At 44.5% G+C, this 14,953-nt stretch overlaps 1 protein-coding gene and 3 non-coding genes across 4 annotated transcripts; all 4 read right to left on the bottom strand.

Moving 5' to 3' along the window:
* Positions 1-50: 50 nt before the first annotated feature.
* Positions 51-2,598, bottom strand: LOC124449153. Its single transcript, XM_047000103.1, has 2 exons — positions 2,386-2,598; positions 51-2,330 (listed from the first exon to the last, which is right to left on the bottom strand). The coding sequence occupies exons 1-2, from the start codon at positions 2,596-2,598 to the stop codon at positions 51-53; spliced, it is 2,493 nt and encodes an 830-aa protein (XP_046856059.1).
* Positions 2,599-12,075: 9,477 nt separating this feature from the next.
* LOC124449912 lies at positions 12,076-12,238 on the bottom strand. Its single transcript, XR_006949677.1, has one exon. It is a non-coding gene; the product is annotated as a U1 spliceosomal RNA (small nuclear RNA).
* A 351-nt stretch (positions 12,239-12,589) lies between these two features.
* On the bottom strand, positions 12,590-12,779 carry LOC124450094. The gene has a single exon (XR_006949851.1). It is a non-coding gene; the product is annotated as a U2 spliceosomal RNA (small nuclear RNA).
* Positions 12,780-14,692: 1,913 nt separating this feature from the next.
* On the bottom strand, positions 14,693-14,856 carry LOC124450189. Its single transcript, XR_006949910.1, has one exon. It is a non-coding gene; the product is annotated as a U1 spliceosomal RNA (small nuclear RNA).
* Between the last annotated feature and the right edge of the window lie 97 nt (positions 14,857-14,953).

The following is a 14,953-nucleotide window of genomic DNA, read 5'->3' as shown; positions in this document are numbered from 1 at the left end:
GGTTCGCATAAAATTTGATAAAGCAAAGATAAAAGAAAATAGAGAAAAGTTTAGGTGAGGCCATATTTCACATGATCGTAGTATATGTCTGCTGAGCCACGGATGACATCGGTGCAGCACAGCTTTCTGAAGAGGGATTTATAGTTGTTGGACATGTTCAGTTTTGACAGGACAACTTCGTTGTTGGGATGCCAAGCACCGAGAGAGCCGATAACAAAGCCATGAACGCTACAGGATTTACCGGTAGATTGGAAGTAGCGTTTGACGTGTTCGTACTTTGTTATTTTGTGGAAGTCAGCGGTTGACAGCGCATCAGTACCGTTCTCAAACGGGCAAGTTACGTCGATGATGGTGACATTGTTCCCGTCTTCAATAACTATGTCTGGTCTACATTCATCTTCAATGCCGTCGACTTGTTGGTCAACTTTGATTGTGCCCGATCTTGTTGCATTAACCAGTCTATCGACTATTTGATCATGTCTTTTACGGATGTTGACCATGTTTGTGTTACAGTGGTTGAGAATATGAGGTAAGGTTTCTGAGGTGTCATGGCATTTTCGGCACGATGATGATGTGTTGTTCCATTTGGATTTATTTTGGTTAACTGGAACCACATTTAGTCTTGCCTTATGTATGAACCTCCAATCGCTAAATCTCATGTTTAGACCATTGTTAAGGAATTTTGAGCCATTGCCAAAGCAGTCTCTGTTGAGCGTGGAAGCTACCTTGCCTTGATCAGGGAGGTTCAATAGTTTGGTGCTTGAGATGTTTTGCACGTGTTGATGTAAGAATGCAGAGGCAGCTTTGGCTGTACAAGGGCCTTTGTTAGTTGAAAAGATGGCAGGTTGATCATTTGGTGGTACAGCGAAAGTTATGTTTAGATTCCTGCAGGCATTTCGAGTTCTAGTCCAAAGAGAGTGCGTGCGATATCGGATAACGTCCTTGTGGAAGCAACCAGTTGTTGATCCAGACAGGAAGTCTTTAATTAGGGCAGGCGAAGGGTCCGATCTACTGGCAAAACTGACTGTACGTAGTATTTCTTGTTTAGCGATATTCGCAACAGTTTTGTCAGAAGAGCTGAGCATTTTTATTGCCTGGACAACAGTCTGGACGTCAACTTCAGCGGCCGGGTCTTGAAGGCCAAGTCCTCCTGATTTTATGGAAGAGAAGATGTAGTGTGTGGTGGCTCTAAGAGGGAGGTTACATATTGATCTGACCACTTCGATTAATTTCTTACGGTAGTTTATTAAGGATGCTGCTTTGGTTCTCCTGCGTAGGGCATAAGTTAGACATGGTTGGATGAATGTTTTAATCATGTCCAGTTTTTGCCATGGAGCAAGAAGAGAATTGTTGATACATTCAAGATCACGGCAGAGATTATCGGTAAGGTTCTGGATTGAAGAGAAGTCTCTAATTAGGCCAATTGGAATGCCAAGGTATCTATAGTGCTCTTCTTCGGCTAGGTGTGGAATTTGTTTATCTTGGACAATGAATGTGGAAGGTTGTATATTACCGATCACTCTTTTACTGTAGGTGATGGCTAGTGAGGCACATTTGTCAGGTCTAAATTCCAAACCAATTGTATAGGCTAGGTTGGATGCACTGTTTAGGAGAGACTGGAGTTGATATTCATTCTTTGCTAAGACAACAAGGTCATCAGCATAGGCAAGAACCGAGATTTCGCACGAGTGGTGTTTTACGGGACCCAATTGATGGTTTTTAGAAGTAATACCTCGAAGAATTATTTCGATGCAGAGATTGAATAAGATCGGCGAGAGGGGGCAGCCTTGTTTGACTCCAGCGAGGATCGGGATAGGTTTTGTGTTCCCATTCGACGTGATGATTGTGGTTGTGGCGTCCTTGTAGATGCTTATGATAAGTTCCACAAGTGAGTTAGGGACGCCAAGATGTTTCAGGGTTGTAGATATTACGTTGTGTGGTACACTTCCAAAAGCATTCTTGAGGTCAAGCCAAGCCAGGTAGATGTTCTTCTGGTGCCGTTTTGCATCAAGAATGAGAGATTGAAGGATGAATGTGTGTTCATAGCACCCTTCGTTTGGTCTAGCACTTTTTTGTGAGTCAGATAGGAGACCGTTGTCGATGGAGAATGAGACCAATCTCGATGCAATTATGCTCGTAAGGAGTTTGTAGACGCAGCTCATCAGAGCAATTGGGCGGAAGTTAGAGACACAACTTGCATCACCCTTTTTGTGTATTAATATGGTATTGGACTCCTTCCATTGCGCAGGGATGTTGCGATCAGTGAGACATCGGTTGAAGATTTTAGCGAGGATCTCTCCTTTGGGGTCTATTGATCTTAGGTGCTTGTACTGTATTTTGTCTGAACCGGGAAGAGTTAGACATGGTCTTAAGTTTTTTAGCTACCTCATCGGGTGATATCAGTGAGTCGAGGTTGTGGCCACATTCTATCTGGGGGACAAGCTCAGTTAGCAGATTAGATAGGGCATCCGTATCGCACGATTTATCGTCAAATACTTCAGTGAAGAATTGTTCGGCCTCAGTAACGGTGCCAGAATATGTAGGGCTCGTGTTATCAAGAATTGAGCGGGCAGCCTTCTTCTTAGAGAGTTTGTACATGGTTTGAATTTTGCGTGCTTTTATTGGGTCGAATGCGATAGATCTTCTGTTAATGTTTACTCTCTTGGCAGACGGACAATTTGGCGGCTTTGGGGCCTTTATATTGTTCTTATTAGGGTTGGTGACGGTAATAATTTCTTCAGTGAATTTAGTAATCAGGAGAAAATTCCTCCCACGTTGTTGTGGAGGAGAAGTGAGCGATCCATTTTTCGTGAAAGGCAGATGAGGATTCCACTGGTTGAGAGTCGATAACAGGTGTTACAATGTAGTGTTGTGTTAGTTGGGGTTGAGATCGATGGATGATATGGTTTTTTGGTGTTTGAGGAATGAGTTTGAATAATGGGAGGTGGGTCGTCTTCAGATGGAGCCTTAGGGCTGTCTGATAACGAAGGGTTAGTTGTGTTGTGAGTAGGAGTGAAGTGTAGTTGTGTTTGGCAGTTAGATTGTGATCTAGGTTCGAATACATTATTGTGTAATGAAAGGTCGAGGGTGTAGGGAGAGAGGGTGTAATAGTGGGTTTTGGTGTTATTTGTGATGAGGTGAGAAGTGATACAACTGGTGGCTTATATGGTTTGGTTGGGTTTGTGAGGATAAGTGGAATTTTGATGTGTGGTGTTAGTGTGATGATGGGATGTGATTTTATGTGTGAGTGTGATGTTTGGATGTTGTCTAGGTTTGACTGGGGCTGTGTTAGTGATGGTCGGGAATGTGGTAAATTAGTGATGTCAGTTAGCATGTCTGTAGTGATGGGACTTTGGTTAAGTGTATTAATGTTGCGAGATAAAAGGGTGGGTGAATTCATGTATATGGGAGATGAATCAGTGATTGGTTGTGACTTAGCCTTGGGCCGTTTTGGAGTGGTTGTTGTTTTATGGTGTTTTGTCCTTTGGTTTACGTATGAGTAGACAGGTGTGGGTGTGTTGGGGTATTTGTCTTTGGAGCCAATGTTGTGTTCTCTCTTACAATGGACACCAGCACCTTTTGCTGTAGGAAAGTATTTATTGCATATGATGCACATTGCAGAGGCGTCGATGTTGATGTGTGCATGTTTTGATTTAAAATGACGAGTTAGATTATTATAGGAACCAATGAGAGTGTCACACAGGCAGCAGTGAAATTGTTTTCCTTCAGGGAAGGTTCTGACGATAGAAACAGACTTGCAATCCGATGGAATGACTGGCTCGTGTTTTTTGGCAATGTGGACTCCCAGTCCATGTTGGTCAGTTGTGGTAAATTCACAGTGATTGCATTGAAAGTTCATGTTATCGGGTGGCTGCACATACTCGCGATTAGAAAACGATAGCAACGGAGATAAGCCAGTATAATGATGTAGAATAAGATGGGGAATTCCCTGGTTGTGATCGCATCGATATATGCAAATTTCGGATTTTTAAATTCGTAACCGTAGCAACCGATATACAAACTGCAACGGGCCTTTCTTTCAGATGTACTGTGAAACGACGATAATCTCCGTTTTATACTTCAAGAAGATCTTGATCAATGATATGATGACGATAAAGCAGGATTTAAGGTAAAAATTATATAGATTCCAATAAATCTTTGAAGAAAAACGGCGATTTCGTTTATAACGCGCGGTGTTTTAAATTCCGTCGTTGAGATAATGTACTCACGCAACAAATAAAAAAACGTTGATTCTCCACAAGTACAGCACGTATAGTTGCCAAACTTTCCAAAATTGTTGAGAAATTGCCAAGGAATCTTCTTGTATAAATTCCAAGCGGTAAAACTTTATGAAAACTCCAGAAACTTGAACGAAGTAATTCCCGTTAGTTGAATTAATTAAAATTTGTTGTCAATCCAAACTTCGTGATAAAAAACAAAAATTTCTTCTTTAATACGATGTCCAGATGGAAAATAAACTTTATGACAAGAAAGATAACAACTTTATCTATATTTTGATACCAAAATTAATAGGAAAATGTAGAGTTTAACTACAAAATTTTCCAAAAAACCTAGAGCGAAAAATTGTGCGTACCGGGCGTACTGCAACTACACTTGATCTTATTTTGGGTGGGGACCGGGTAGGTTACGGAGTCGGGGGTGCAATGACTACGAACCCTTACGTGCAAGACCGGTACACTCAGGGAGGCCGCTACCAGCGACGCAGATCGACAGAGGTTGTGAACCTCTCCCCCGCGGACAAAACCGACAGAGAACAAAAGAGGAAAGATCTAGGATCTTTCGACGATACTAAGCCCCGGCATAAATGCCAGAGCTTTGACAAAACGAACGAAAAAAGACGAAACGAGATAGCGAAAAAGGACAGCAAGCTGCCCCCACGCAATCGACGCAACGTACGACGAACGGGCTATCCGGCAGTACAACCAATGAAGGCGACCCCCATCAGCACCCGTCCAACAAATCACCAACATTCAAGACAAAAATTCCTTGGAAAAGGATACCGTGTTGTCTTCAGCAATGGTGCCAACTAAGCCGCGAAGCAACCACTCATCTTCGAATTTGGTCAGGAGACAGTGACGATGTTCTATTTTCACCGCGAATCGGAAAGTCGACTTCGCCCTCCGCAACACCGAAGAGGCATCGGGAGAGAGACGGTCGAACCTGCATCGATTGCGGTGAAGCCACAAATGATGACGAAGGATGCCCAAAATGGCATTCACGGCCGCAGGGATCTTCTTCGCGTCTGGGAATCCGAAGAGAATGGTGGAGATGGAAAGGGGCGTTGGTACGTCCAGAGACACCAGTAGAGGGGTCATCCAGGCCCAAACGGTCTTAGCGACGGGACAGGAGTAAAAAAGGTGGATTGCAGTTTCCTGCTCTCCACAGAAACAGTTCGCATCAACTCGCATGCCAAAACGAATCAAACGATCCGCGGTGGCCAAGCGGCCATGAAAGTTATAATAGTTCGTATCTGCACACGATCGTACAAATCGCCACAATGATAGAGAGCGCCACACAGACGGCCAATGTACCGTGATCTGCATGTTGCTGAACTTCTCAATAGCCTTGTGAGGTAACAAGGAGCGCTCCAGTAGCACAGAGTAAGTACGGCGGGCTGTGAGCTCCGTAAGCGGCATCGGTGCGTTGTTATGGTTCCCAAGCAACCACGAATCATCCTCACGTCGTCCCCCCAATTGCAGCCAGGCATGCACAACAGATTGATAAAATTTGGGCAGCCGTTTAATTTTATATGCGGGAATGGATTCCCGAGAAAAAAGGGCGTCCAGGTCTTGTGAAAAGACTTGGCGAACATAGGCAGAAAAAAGGGAAGGCCAAGGAACAGTATTCCTTGAGAGCAAAAGACGGCGAAGCCAAATTGCTCGCAAAGATAAAATTTTCGTAGCAATATGCACGACTCCCAAACCCCCCCGAAGACGAGGAGCAACGGCAGAGCTGCGCGCAATCGGTTCTTTCTTTTTATTCCACAAAAAAGGGAATAAAAGTTTATTAACTGCATGCACAACTGTCTTGGGCATGTCAAAGATCGTAGCCTGATACCAAAATAGGCTCAGACCGACAGAGTTAGCAAGCAGAGTTCTCCCCTGCAAAGACAGGGTTCTCGATGACCAAGATGACAATTTTGTTTTAAATTTATTCATCAGGATGTCCCAATCGGCAAGACATTATTACCCACACGACAACCCAGGATAATTAAGTGTTCGGTCCATTTCAAAGGAACTGGCAAGTCTGTCCTCGTTTTCCAAGAACCAAACAGCAGACCTTCTGTTTTGTCGAGGTTAAGTTTTGCCGTAGCATTGGCATACCGGTCAAAAGGAAAGCAAGGCAAGCAGACTGGCATCGTCCATGACGAAGCAAGTAGTATCGTCGGCGTATTGTAATATTTTTACAGTTTCTCCATTGGGTAATGGGAAGCCAGCTATGTCGGGTGACTCCTGAATTGCACGAGATATCGGTTCGGCAGCCAGTATATACAGCAGCGGTGAAAGGGGACAACCCTGCCGCACTCCCCGGGAAACAGAAAAAGGACCCCCGAGAGCACCGTTAATTAATATACGCGAATATAAAGTTGTATACAGTAAACGAACCCACGTTCGGAAAGAAGGTCCGAAATTCATTGTAATTAAGACCTTTTGTAGAAAGTCCCAATCCACTCGATCAAACGCCTTTTCTTGGTCCAGTGATATCAGAGTTCCCCCAAGATTTGATGAGTTTGCATGATCCAAGCAATCCTGCACCAAACGTACGATTTCGCCGGAAAAACGCCCCGGAATACCACATGTTTGGCACGGAGAAACAACACTAGGGAGGACCTTGGCCAAGCGGCCAGTAAGAATTTTCGATAGGATTTTATAATCCGAACACAGTAAAGTTATCGGACGCCAATTCTTAGGTTCCAATTTGTCGCCCTTCTTGTAAAGCAGTGTGATGATACCAGTTCGTTGCGACAAAGATAGTTTCCCGTTACGAAAGGAAGCATTGAGAACCGATACTAGGTCCGGGCCTAAAAGATTCCAAAAGCTACGAAAAAACTCATAGGTGAGGCCATCCACCCCCGGAGATTTATTAGTAGAAAAAGAGTTTAGGGCAGCAGTACACTCCTCCAAGGTAACCTCTCCTTCGCAAAGGGCTGCTTCCATTGGGGACAGTTTTTTGGTGATTCTGTCCAAGAAAAAAGTTTGTTCTGCTGCGTCCAGGTAAGCTGCAGAAAAAAGGGCAGTATAAAAGAGCATCCACACATGCAACATGCCGCGCAAAGTACGTACTATACGACCGTGAACATCGTTGATCGCATTCATCATATCCCGTAAAGCGTGTGTTTTTTCACGCTGAAAAAAGTATTTCGAGGAAATCTCTCCTTCCTCGGCCCAACGTTCTCGGGCACGCAAACGCGCTCCAGCAGCCTTGCGGCGATGGTGCTCGTACAGGTCGTCCTCCACTTCTTTAATTTCATCGGTCGCGTCATCACCTGCGTCACGACGTGAAGAGAGCCAATGAAGATGACTGCTAAGGGTTTTATAATGTTCTTTCTGTTTGGCCGCTACATCAGTAGCAAAGTCCACAGTCAGTTGGCGGATTAGATTCTTGCCAACGTCCCACCACACAGGTAGTGAAGGGTAATGGATTTGTTCGTGTCTCCATTCCAACCAAAAATCTTTTATTAGTTTAATATACGCTGGGTTATTTAATAAGGTTTTATTAAATTTCCAGCAGCCCCTCCCACGCTCCGGCGCATCCGGAAGAGAAAGAGAAAGATAAACATAAGAGTGATCACTATGAAAATAAGGCAAGATGGAAACTTCCTTAACGCACGTTATAAAAGTCGATGACACCCAGAACATATCCAGTCGCGATCCAACTTGTCCCTGAGCGCGAGACCAGGTATACGAACGTTCTTCGGGATGGCGAGATCTCCATATATCTGTTAAATTAAGTTCGTGGGTAAGGTTGGCCAAGGTGTGTGGCCAATTATAGGCCCAAGGTGACGTTGGGTTGCAGCCAGTACGATCAATAAGGGGATCGACCACCGTATTAAAATCTCCTCCGATGATGGTAGGGAGGGAGACGTCAAGCATCGGGAGAATAGAGTTAAAAAACTCGATGCCCGGGTTCTTCTGGTTGGGACCGTAGATGTTAACGAGTTGGAAGGTCGTAGAATGGAACGAGAAGTGGATTACTTGCAGCCGACCTTGTGAGTCGGCCGACGAAGAAAGAACAGAGAGAGAGGGGTGATAAAGAACGGCAACGCCCCGCGAACGGGTCGTGCCGGGAGAGGAAAGAACTTTGTACATGGACTTGTTGTTGTCGTGGCGATTTTCATCGTCGATCCATTGTTCAAACTCTGATTGACTTGTGGCGTGAGTTTCTTGCAGGCACACGATTAGGGGTGAGAAACAAGAAAGCCATGAAAATAAAACGGACCTCTGTTGCGAATTGCGGAGGCCTTGGCAGTTCAATGTAATAAATGTTAATAATGACGGTGAATTAGTCATTGTAAGTAAGATAAAGGCAAAAAAAGTGCGAAAAAAGAAAAGACAAAAGTTGTCTAAAAAGTTAAATAAAGTTAATGTGATGGAGAGCCCCCCTGGGTGGGAAGCACCGCCGCCAATTTATATAGTGCATCCGCGTCGTGTGCTACGGCACCAGCAGATTCGTTTCGGATCTCAGGTCGTGTGTCTTTCCTGAGAGAGAGTCGCACGGGGCGAGGAGCAGGCGAGTTGGGCAATTCCGCCTCGGAGACGGTAGCGAGGGAAGCGCCATCATCGCTGGTGTATTCATCCTCACCAAGATCAAGGTAGTCGGCAGGGTCCAGTTGGTCAACATCCGACTGTTGTGACTCGTTGTCGTCACCAATATCATCATTTTTATCATGCTGAACATTATCAGCAATATCATCATTATCGTCAACATCTTCATTATCATCATTTTCGTCATCATCATCATTGTCATCATTATCATCATCGCCATCAACGTTCGTGTATGTGTTTGTTTCGTCGTCCATATCCGTTTCGTTATTATCATCATCATCATCGTCATCAGTGTCCGCAGGGAGGGGCACAGTTTCAGGTTCTGCATTGGCAGGCGTCGCACGTTTCTCCTCCGGTTGTGGTGATGTAGTGGGAGAATGGCGCCGTTTCCCACGTCTTCTTCGAACGGGGCTCGATGGGTTCGATGGAGAGGACTCCGTGTTGACAGTGCTACCCTCCCCAGAAGGGGCAGAAAGGGCAGGCAAGGCAGAAGAGGCAGGTGCAGGCAAGGCAGAAGAGGCAGAAGAGGCAGGTTCCGGAGCGGCGGAAGCGCAGGCAGGAGCTGACTGGGCAATACTATTATTATTTATTAATAAGGGAGTGGATGACCCGGCACTCTCGGAGGCGTTGGCAGGCAGAATGTTGCTCCTTGCAATCGCGGCATACGATCGCGAAGGAGCGGCAGGTACAGAAGACTCTGTATTATTATTGCTACTAATAGTAGCAGGATCCTCGTTGGGATTGGTATTATAGCTGGCCAGGGCAGCTCGATAAGACGGACAGTTAGCAATAACGTGTCCCTCTTTATGGCACTTGAAACACACCGGCTTTTGACCACTGTATTTCACCACACACCAATGTCCGGCAATACGAAGGCGAGCAGGGATGTTCGCGGTGATCTTCATGAGCACGTTGTGCTCACCAGTGTATATTTTCTCGTGCAGTACGGATTTCATGGTTTTAATGCCGCCACTGTAGGGGGCAAGTGCCCTAGTAATTGCTTCGTCCGGGATTCCGTAGGACAAACGCGAGATATAAACCCACGTAAATGGTGAAACAGAGCGAAATTCCACGGGTTTACCATGCACGACGAAGTCTTGATTGGAAAATGCCTGCATCTGGCGGGCATTGTTGAAAGTAAGGCGGTATCGCTCCGGTGAGATCTGAACAACAGCCTCGACAGTTGAAGACAAATCCCGTGTCTTCAAAAGATTAATTACATCCTTGGCTCCCTTTTTGGGAAGAGGGCAGTCAGGGTGAAGAATAATATCGACCGTTCTCGATGCGTACGGTATCATGATTATAGTTTAATACTATCCAGTATTATTATTCCGTTCACAAAATATTAACAAATTATTAGCAAACGGGGGCGTATGAAAAATTAGTAATGCATGCAATCATGCATTCGATTTAAACAGACAAAAATCAGACGTTTATGGCAGAAAAAACGCCCAAAGCAGAAAAGTCTTCGGTCAAACAGACCAAAATAATAGTAGAAAGGGTATAGAGCACGCTTACACCAGTAGAAATATAACAACTAGTGCAAAAACACTCAGGATATTAGCGTATCTTCAAGCAAAAGCGCTCGACTACGCCCACGAATAATATATAAACGCCGCGTAAATATACAACGGCAAAGGCAAAATTAGTAAGAAAATCTACAGTGAAATATGAAATTCACTGTAGAACAAAAAGGCAGAAGGCAGAATACGCTAGTCTAAAACAAACTAGCAAAAAATACAAGGAAAAATAGGCGGAAACGAAGCGAACAAACAACGTGCTTCGCGAAAAGTATAGTAACTTGAACGGCAAACGTCCAAGCAAATCAAACGATAAATTAGGCAAAGCTGAATGACAGCAATCAGCGTTAAGGCAAAGATAAACTAATTGAAAATACGAGCAAGAAGTTATAAAACAACGCCCGATCAAAGTACAAACGACCTTCGATAAACGATCGTTCTTTAGAGTAAGATAAACGTTCGAGCAAATATAAAACTCGAAAGCACACAGTATATAACAGTTCCTACTTATAGCAGAAACCAAAAAGAATATAATCACACGTGAAGTCTTGTAGCTTCGCAAAAACAAGTCGAGGAAGAAAGCTTCCCGATAACAAAATGGCGATAAACACGCGAAATATAAGAAGGAACACTGAAGGTGTCAGAACGTGGCCAAACCACCCCCCGACTAGACCCTAGCAACAAGAAAAGAGGAAAGACCCCCTCCTGTTCGGTTGCCCCCTAAATGGGCCCCCTAATAAGGAACTACCAGAAAACAAATACAAAATATAACAATTTACAAACAAGGAACGAACTCACAGTTTTGAAGACGATATTGAATATGATTACGAACAACGAACGATCACAACGCGCAGACTCCGAAACAGCAGATCTCGACAGGTCACCGTGTCTGTTAGCAGCTACACTTGATCTTAGCCAAAAGGCCGAGAAGCGATACAGAAGAAGAGCTTTCGCCATTTTTTCACTCTACAAGTTGCATGAGAAACACACGGTTCTATTGTATCTTTTCGCGTAGAAATCATGCAACAAATGAAAAATCAAGCAGTACGGATAACGAAGGAATCATCCTTTACTACAATCGTCATGTCAAGCGTTCTTTCTAATCCAATGTACACCTGTTCGTAAAGAAGAACATGTTTGAAAATTCGCGCGTAATGCCGCGAAATGCGATCGTTTCATATGACGTAGGAAGCACGCGATGTCTGTCGCGAACTTGCTGCAGACGTGCTTTCTCATTGTAAAACAAACGCTTTGTGCTTGTGGGCGATAATGATTCGCATTGTATGCAAGTGCTGCAATGTCAACAAGGTCATGCTTCATGAAATCGGCAGACAAGCAGCTCAATGAACGAATTTTACACTACGAGCCGTTAAATGTCAGTGATACATAGAAATAATTACTATAAAAAGCTAAACAAACGTACGACTAAGTAAGAAAAACGTTCGCAATGCAATTTCATTACTGTTAACGTCGACGATACATATTATAATTTGTATATTTTCATAATGTATATGCCGTCCGTCAAAATATACACACACGCCGGCCGTTTACGTCGTTGTTAAGTACAAGTAATTTATGTCAAATACAAGTAATTTATTCTTGCTAATAGATGATATAAATTTCTCCTGCATCTCGCTATGCATTTTGGGATAGGTCAGTAAAAAATTTGGCAGCATGCAACCTAACCCCGAACGAACAACGAATTTATATATCGTGTTCTATTTTATTTGTTCTTTTTCTCCGCTTCTTCCTCCCATCGTGAGAAACGAAGGGGACGAGCGCGAACGCAGGTCCCCACTACCAGAAATTATACGCTCGAGTTACCCACGTTAGGGTAATCGCAGGAGTCAACCCAGTCGAAGTGCAATGAAAGGGCCTCATCCTGAGAGGACCTCCTAGCTGATCAAGGTGCCTCTCGCGTCAGGTAAGTATGCTCGAACGACGCACGGCGAGCATACTTTGTACGCGAACGTACGCTCGGTGCGACACGGTTGCACCCCCTCCCTTTACTTTTTCACTACTTTTTGCACTTGCAACTTACCGTCTGACGGCCTTTATTGTCTTCCTTTCCGACGACGACGACGTCTTTTCGTCTTTCGCCGACTCTGTCGAAAAGAGACGTATGTTAGTTAATTAGTTAAATGTTAAACGGTTCGTTTCTCGGTTAGTTAGTTAGTTAGTTAGTTACAGACAAAATAAATTCGCTTTGCTATTTGATTTGCTGGCTGTTTTGTTTGTTTTTTTTTTCTTTTGTTTAAAGTAAATGTGTTTCCCTTCCGCGAAGGGAAATGGGCCGAACTCGGAGGTAGTGCAATACCGAGACAACCCGTGGCCAGGGCGAAGCAAGCTCCAATCCCATGGCCGATATCCAAAAATCAGTTTAATATAAGAGTCGGGCATTGCCCGACATATCAGATATTAAGCTGATAAGAACAGATACTACACTTGATCTTATTTTGGGTGGGGACCGGGTAGGTTACGGAGTCGGGGGTGCAATGACTACGAACCCTTACGTGCAAGACCGGTACACTCAGGAGGCCGCTACAACGCAGATCGACAGAGGATGTGAACCTCTCCCCGCGACAAAACCAACAGAGAAACGAAAGGGGAGAGATCTAGGATCTCTCTACGATACGAAGCTCAGGCATAAATGCCAGAGCTTGGACAAAACTAACGAAAAAAGACGAGACGAGATGTTGAGAAGGACAGCAAGCTGTCCTTTCGCAATCTACGTTACGTACAACGAGCGGGCTATCCGGCAGTACAACCAATTAAGGCGACCCCCTTCAGCACCGTCCAACAAACTACCAATGTCAAGACATAAAATCCTTGGAAAAGGATACTGTGTTGTCGCTAGCGATGGTGCCAACCAAGCCACGAAGCAACCATTCTTCTTCGAACTTCGTCAACAGACAGTGGCGATGTTCAAGTTTCACCGCGAATCGGAAAGTCGACTTCGCCATCCGCAGCACCAAAGAGGCATCGGGAGAGACGGTCGAACCTGCATCGATTGCGGTGAAGCCACAAATGATGACGGGATGCCCAAATGGCATTCACGGCCGCAGGGATCTTCTTCGCGACCGGAATCCAAAGAGAATGGTGGAGATTGAAAGGGGCGTTGGTACGGCCAAAGACACCAGTAGAGGGGTCATCCAGTCCCAAACGGTCTTAGCGACGGACAGGAGGAAAAAGGTGGATTGCAGTTTCTCTCCACAGAAACAGTTCGCATCAACTCTCATGCGAAACGAATCAAACGATCCGCTGTGGCCAAGGCCATGAAAGTTATAATAGTTCGTATCTGCACACGATCGTACAAATCGCCATAGTGATAAAGAACGCCACACAGATGGCCAGTGGACAACGATTTGTTGCAGCGAATTTTCCGATGGCTTTGTGAGCCAGCACGTTTTTAAGAGGACCGAGTAGGTACGTTTGGCGTTAATTCAGCCAGCGAATAGGCGGTGTCAGCATGTCCAACCAACCACGAATCATTCTCATGTCGCCCTTTCAGTTAGCCATGTATGGACCACAGACTGATAGATCTTCGCCAGGCGATACAGAAGAAGAGCTTTCGCCATTTTTCACTCTACAAGTTGCATGAGAAACACACGGTTCTATTGTATCTTTTCGCGTAGAAATCATGCAACAAATGAAAAAAATCAAGCAGTACGGATAACGAAGGAATCATCCTTTACTACAATCGTCATGTCAAGCGTTCTTTCTAATCCAATGTACACCTGTTCGTAAAGAAGAACATGTTTGAAAATTCGCGCGTAATGCCGCGAAATGCGATCGTTTCATATGACGTAGGAAGCACGCGATGTCTGTCGCGAACTTGCTGCAGACGTGCTTTCTCATTGTAAAACAAACGCTTTGTGCTTGTGGGCGATAATGATTCGCATTGTATGCAAGTGCTGCAATGTCAACAAGGTCATGCTTCATGAAATCGGCAGACAAGCAGCTCAATGAACGAATTTTACACTACGAGCCGTTAAATGTCAGTGATACATAGAAATAATTACTATAAAAGCTAAACAAACGTACGACTAAGTAAGAAAAACGTTCGCAATGCAATTTCATTACTGTTAACGTCGACGATACATATTATAATTTGTATATTTTCATAATGTATATGCCGTCCGTCAAAATATACACACACGCCGGCCGTTTACGTCGTTGTTAAGTACAAGTAATTTATGTCAAATACAAGTAATTTATTCTTGCTAATAGATGATATAAATTTCTCCTGCATCTCGCTATGCATTTTGGGATAGGTCAGTAAAAATTTGGCAGCATGCAACCTAACCCAACGAACAACGAATTTATATATCGTGTTCTATTTTATTTGTTCTTTTCTCCGCTTCTTCCTCCCATCGTGAGAAACGAAGGGGACGAGCGCGAACGCAGGTCCCCACTACCAGAAATTATACGCTCGAGTTACCCACGTTAGGGGTAATCGCAGGAGTCAACCCAGTCGAAGTGCAATGAAAGGGCCTCATCCTGAGAGGACCTCCTAGCTGATCAAGGTGCCTCTCGCGTCAGGTAAGTATGCTCGAACGACGCACGGCGAGCATACTTTGTACGCGAACGTACGCTCGGTGCGACACGGTTGCACCCTCCTTTACTTTTCACTACTTTTGCACTTGC

Source organism: Xenia sp. Carnegie-2017, unplaced genomic scaffold (genome assembly GCF_021976095.1).
Source record: "Xenia sp. Carnegie-2017 unplaced genomic scaffold, XeniaSp_v1 HiC_scaffold_23, whole genome shotgun sequence".
Taxonomy (NCBI): domain Eukaryota; kingdom Metazoa; phylum Cnidaria; class Anthozoa; order Malacalcyonacea; family Xeniidae; genus Xenia; species Xenia sp. Carnegie-2017.
The sequence above is the reverse complement of the archived record's forward strand: the minus strand, read 5'-3'. Positions and strand labels throughout refer to the sequence as shown.